Below are 6,000 nucleotides of genomic sequence, written 5' to 3'. Positions count from 1 at the left end.
AATGTAAGCCACTAATAAGAATGCCTAGCTGATCTGGTTGGTTTGATTTTGGATATTTGATGGGAATCTAGACAATTGTGAATTATTTTGTGAAATATTAGGAAATAAAAATGAGTTAATGGAGTATGCAAATCTGTTTATACAGTCCATAAATAAAACCAGCAGTTGCACCAAATAAATATTCTATACCAATCCACTAGGGTTGACTTAATCTTGATTTACTAAATGAGGCACAAATTCACTTGTTTCCAACATCTCTTAACTAAAACTAAGCAAAACCACATCATAGCTTATAGCACATTGTGTGCAATAGGTCACTAGTTTATCAGTTGCCCAACATAAAGGTTCATTCAGAACGATTGATTGAGATGCAATATAAGCCAAAGCACTTTAGTTATTCTGGCTTTTATTTTGTTGCTTCTTAGTCCACACAGCTGGTATAAAATCAGAAAAGCAAAGAGAAATAATTGCATAATAAAGCCTGGAGTCTTAGGATTAGACAGCACTGCCTTTACTGCTCTGGGCAGTCACCTGTACAGTTCATTCCCAGACATCTCTGGAAGGACAGAAAAAGGTTACAGAGCAGCTTTGGTGGGGGGGAGGGGCAGCAGATTCTGTAAGCTCTATAGGTTGCTTACTTCCCTTCTGCCCACGAAGGGAACAAGAAAAAAAAAATCCTTGGTTATAAGTGCTTTATTAAAAAAATAGCAATAATAATGGATAGCGACTTTCCTACATACAAAAGCAGTTATAGGTTGTATATATTACACAGAATTATTTATCATTCCTATTCCTTGGCTTTTCTCAAAATGGTTACCCCAATTTCCAGTGAGCAACGGTTAAATGGCTTAGCGATATAAGGAATGGTAAATAGATAGCACCATTTCACGTATTTGGTATTTGATTTCAGAGGATTTAGGGAAAGGAATTAGGGTGGACCATAGAGCTTAGAAAGCGTCATTCAACTTTTCTACTTTAGCTTATTCTCCAGGAAAGAGAGAAAAGTCTTCTCTGAAGATCAGCCGGCATAGCTGAGGGAGTACTACTAAGCTAGTTAAAAATCACAGTTTTAATTTTAGATCATCATCCCGCCCGTAGTGTTCCTTTCAACTGACTCAGCTTTCATGCTAGCCTTAGCTGATTTAACATATGCAAACATTTCCTTCCTTCTGAAGACTGAGGCCTAATTCAGGTTCTTTGCATCATTTCTGTCCTACAAGGAACTCGGGTGATCATACCTGGTGGCTTTAAGGAGGTGGTAACACTGGCAAGGAGCTTTGGGTTGCATCACTGAGGCAATATACCTCACTGAATCCTCCACAACTTGGTTATCATCCCAAGCAGTTGTTGATAAGCTGGGCTTACCCACCCTTAACACACCATCTGCTTTTAGGTAGAAGTTCCTCCCCTTTCTGTGTAGCATTTGGTCTCCATCATTTGGTTAAAAGGGCCACAATGCAGACATGGGCTAAGGCAGGTGCCAGGGTACCAGGCCATTCTTAGCTGGAAGGGCCAGATGGAGGGTTCCTCAAACTGGGCTTGGCTTGAGGGTGACAGTGGAAAGCTTGGGAGGAGGGATCCACTTGCTTCCACAGCATAAAGATAAGGAGGAAAAAGCGGCACTCTCATTACATTGTTAAGAGTTAAGAGTTCTTAGGCACTTTTTTTTAGGCTTTAGATATGGTGGCAGGTCAACAAACAAAAGCAAACAGTACTCTGTACATATATGTAAAAAGTGTTATAAATAGGCTTTTTAAACCATAGATACTATATACATCTCCAATGAATACAGTAATCCTTCTTTCAGCTCTCTTTCTTCCTTTTTTCCCCCTTAATAACTTTGTGGGTTTTGGAGGGGAAGGGAGTAGGTGGGAGGGTTGGTGGTTTGGGGTGGGGAGAGAAAGTGTTTGGTTTTTCATTTTCTATTTTGCTGACACCTCTTGCCCTGAGGGCTCTAAGTCTCAGTGACCTCCCTTGACTTTTCACTCGCGTTTCCTCAAGATGACATAGATCACCCCGCTGAGGATAGCCAGAGGGAAAGCCACCCAGGACAGAATGTAGGCAAAGCCAAAGGAGGCATTGTCTGAGGAGGGATGCCACTCTGTGTGCCTCACGGTGAAGATGGCCGCAGCACTCATCACGCACAGGCCTAAGGCAGAAGAGAAAGAGAGAGAGAGAGAAAGAAAAAACATGAGCAACCAACCAAGTCCATAACTGAGAGACCAAAGAACAAGAAAAATACTTTAGTTTAGGAAACTCCCTCCTCCCCTCAATTCCAACCTTCTGATTTCAAGAAATGGTAGGAAGTTGGCAGCCATGTTTAAGGCATTGTTATCTCTTCCATTTTGGCAGAATAAAAGCCATGTTTTCAAAACATCCAAATTTTCTTTAGGGACAACCTAATTGTCCCAGCAGTTACAGAAGATCTAGTGGTGTAATGCAGAGGATACTCTGTACTGTTCAGTTGAAAAAAAGTCCTTCATTTGATCAACAGATAGGTGCTCTTTTTAAGTTCAGGTTGTCACTTTTAAGTAGGAACCACAATCTGGTTGGAGCTCTGCTCTGCAATCCCCAGCAGATTTGTTAATCCTACCTTGTCCTTATCAGTAAAGCCAAGCCTGACGTTTCTATTTTTCCATCCTGCTGCCTCCAGTATTTAAGCTCCTGCGATCAACATTTAAGCTGCTCAAATCAGGCCTCTGTGTAGTAATACCACTAAGGTCAGCTTTTTTGTATTGCCATCTCAGCTTGATGGGTTTTCCCTTCCTTTTGCTTTTTCTGAAAGCCAGCATCAGAGTTTGCCAGGACTACACAATGCCCCTTCTATTCACGGTCCAGAACAAGGCTTTTCCATTGATCTCTGCAATTCTCCAATCTGCTCTATGGGCCACCAGTTATTTCTGTTCCTACAATGTGCCTCAGGACCACCTACACCTCAATGCAGTAATATTTGAGCCCTTCTTTCCCTCTACACTGTCCCCTTTGTTTGCAGAAAATGCAAGAGTAGGAAGGTGTTGAATTCATGAACTGCTGATGTAGGTCCCATTCTCTGGGCCAACAAATAGACACCCACAACCAGAGCCCACATTCTGCAAGCAAAACCTATTGTCTCTCTGCTTGGGTAGAATGGAATAAAGTAGAGCAATGGACATTTTTTAAATCATCTACAGTCTTTAGAGAAGAGAGGTATAGTTTGCCTGTGGAAAGGGCAGCAGAGAGAGGATCTGTAACTTTTAAGCAGAAATACTCAACCTCAATTTTGGCATGTGTCAAAGGGGAGGAGAGTTGTTTCACTGGGCGATTCAAATATTTGTCTTATATTTTGCTTGCAGGAGGAACCCAAAAGGTAGCACTTGGGATTATTTTCCTACTGTTCTAGGAGTATGTATACACAACAGGAGCACAGGCTGCAGGCCTCTACTTCAGATCCATGATGATGCTGAAATTCACCTCTCATATTTCTCTAACTATTGCTACAAAACTGGAAGTACATATTGACAGTTGCCTTCCGCTTCATCAATATGCTAGTCAGCCATCTTTCCACAGGCATTCTGTCCCCTTGCTTTTCCAACTGATAGCACAAATTAGCTTGTAACTGGGGCCCTTCTGAATGTCCTTGTATGGAAGTAATCAAAGATTCTGGAGCTGTGCATATCTTTGCACATAAGTTATAAGCCATAGATTTGAGCTGGGGAACCATCAAATAAAAGTCAAAGGACTTTTTAATATTTGTTTTTGGTCTAAGACTTCCATCTTATTGGTTGCAAAGTTAAGAAGAGGAATTCCTTCCATCACATTTCTGCCAAGTTCTCCTACTTGGATTATTAAATTGCTAATAGAAAAAATGAATTTGTTTTAAAAAGAACAGAATTAATATTACTTATAATATCAGGTGATCCAAATTCATAATTTAATACAGGCATCCCCAGTCTGTTTAACTCTTTCACTCAAATTTGTGTCAGTCATAATTCTTACTTACAAATGGGCTGCCTTTTATTAAAAATGGTGGACAATATTGTCCTGAAAACAGGCTGTACATTAAAAACTCAAAACTTCAGCAATTTTTTGGCTTGAGAAAGAAGAACACCATCTGCCATTTTTAATAATATACAGCCTGTTCACATCTAGAGGCTGTCCTTAAGTTAGACATTATTCACCTAGGAACTGCCTGTATTTGGATTCCAACTGGAGAAAGTCATTGGGCTATGATGGCTGGAGTTCCTTGTGGGTGTTCAACATGTTTGTGTTGTTGTCTGGTTCTGCCATTTTGTTACTAGTATATGCTCTTTCTTGCTCCCTTTTGCTATATATAGTTTTATTTTTTTTATTCCATGAGCGCTCACAGATGGAATTGGGTGGTCCCAAAGTCAAATGAAATAAAAAATATGCTCATAATTTGAGATTGTTATCTCAGTCACATAATCCCTTACCAAAATCCAAGAAGCTATTCACTCCTGATGCTTTATAGCATCAAGGCTTATTTTTGATAAAGTCACTTCATTTTACACATAGTAATAACAGACGCAAATGTTCTAAAAAGTCAGGTGCTTAGTTCTGAGATCTTCATCCACATTCTTCCACCAAACAGCTTATATATGCGTATGCTCTTGAGATTATCTGAATCAGCTTTGTTTCTTCTGGGAAAACACTGTATAAGGAGTAAAATCAGACTACTTTCTCATTCTGTTCCTTTCAGCACGGGGGTTGAATTATACAGCAACCACCACCACCCCCCATCAGCCATTGTACCATTGCTCTTCCTAGGCTGAGTCATAGAACAAAAGGTTGATTTAGGGCAGAGGCTTTTCAAAATAAAATACTGGATGGCTTGAAACCAGTGCTGCCTCACTGACTCCACCCAGGAATGCTTTTCAGATATTCCACCCAAGAGAAACTGAGTTTCATTCCCTCACATTGATCCTGCCTATGAAATTGCAAATAGGATAAACATGGGTGAGGGCCAGTCTTAATCCTACTACAAAGAAACATGAGCGTTCTATAATTCCAGCAATGATTGCAAGGTATAGATAGAATGTTTACAAATGCACCATCATCTCCCTACTACCTGGGGAATGCTACAAAGAAGCATCACCAGGAATTTTGAAAAACAATATATTTCCTACCCCCTCCGGGTTTTTTTTGGGAGGGGGAGGGGCCAAGGCAGCTTGCATTCTGGATATATTTTTTTCTTTTTAAGGACACAGACATGAACAACTGTAGCTAGGTTGGAGCACAAGGAGATGAAGGGTAGTAACACAGAACTTTGCTCCTAACACAAAGTGTACTGAGCAGCATATAACACTCCCAGCCAGATCCTACCACAAGCAAACTCATTGGTTGAATTGGCAACTCATGCTTGATAGTACTTCAAGGCTGAAAATGAAATATGATAGTAGCTGGGAAGTCTGCCCTGAAAAAAAGCCAATGTATGGGTGACACAGCCCAATGTATTTGGAAGGCATCAGAGTAGGGAAACCGGCTATATAATATTCAGCTCATTTTAATACAACAGGTTAAATCACTGGCCCAGAATGCAGCAGGAATGTACATTGGATGAATGTTGTTCCTTCTAGTATGTTAGAAGTAGGCAGGCTTTATTCCATTCACATGTTCTCCTGAACAGATGGTAATCAGTCCAGTCCAATTCAAATTTTTGTCCCTGGATCTATATTCATGTCTTAATACTTCAATACTTCTTTTTAAACACCTTCAAAAGAAATTAAACTATTTTTGGAGGGACAGCATAATACATGGTTCTTGATATTAAAAGACAAGGAAAGAAATAGCTATTTCAGGATTTCATTTTCTTCTTAAAATCTAGCTTTGGCTGGCAATTTATTTCTATTTTTAATTGGCCAGTAAATATACTGTACATCAAATCCATAGCTGAACATTGCTCTGAATACTGGTTGGTTTGATTCCTAATTTAAATAGTTCTCAAATTAATTCATTTAAAAGTCCATTTCAACAGAGACACTAGAATTTTCTTATTGGGTTTTA

At 39.7% G+C, this 6,000-nt stretch overlaps 1 protein-coding gene across 2 annotated transcripts in view; it reads right to left on the bottom strand.

Moving 5' to 3' along the window:
- Positions 1-389: 389 nt before the first annotated feature.
- PMP22 (peripheral myelin protein 22) overlaps positions 390-6,000 on the bottom strand; it is a 28,690-nt gene continuing 23,079 nt past the window's right edge. For both annotated transcript variants that reach the window (XM_026702143.2, XM_026702144.2), the window contains exon 5: positions 390-2,149. In XM_026702143.2, the coding sequence (XP_026557928.1) occupies positions 1,983-2,149 (167 nt within the window). In that variant the 3' untranslated portion in view covers positions 390-1,982. The remainder of the gene's footprint in view (positions 2,150-6,000) is intronic.

The sequence above is a fragment of the Pseudonaja textilis genome, chromosome 2 (assembly GCF_049901715.1).
Source record: "Pseudonaja textilis isolate UNSWEBS1 chromosome 2, rPseTex1.2, whole genome shotgun sequence".
NCBI classification, from domain to species: Eukaryota; Metazoa; Chordata; class Lepidosauria; order Squamata; family Elapidae; genus Pseudonaja; species Pseudonaja textilis.
The sequence above is the reverse complement of the archived record's forward strand: the minus strand, read 5'-3'. Positions and strand labels throughout refer to the sequence as shown.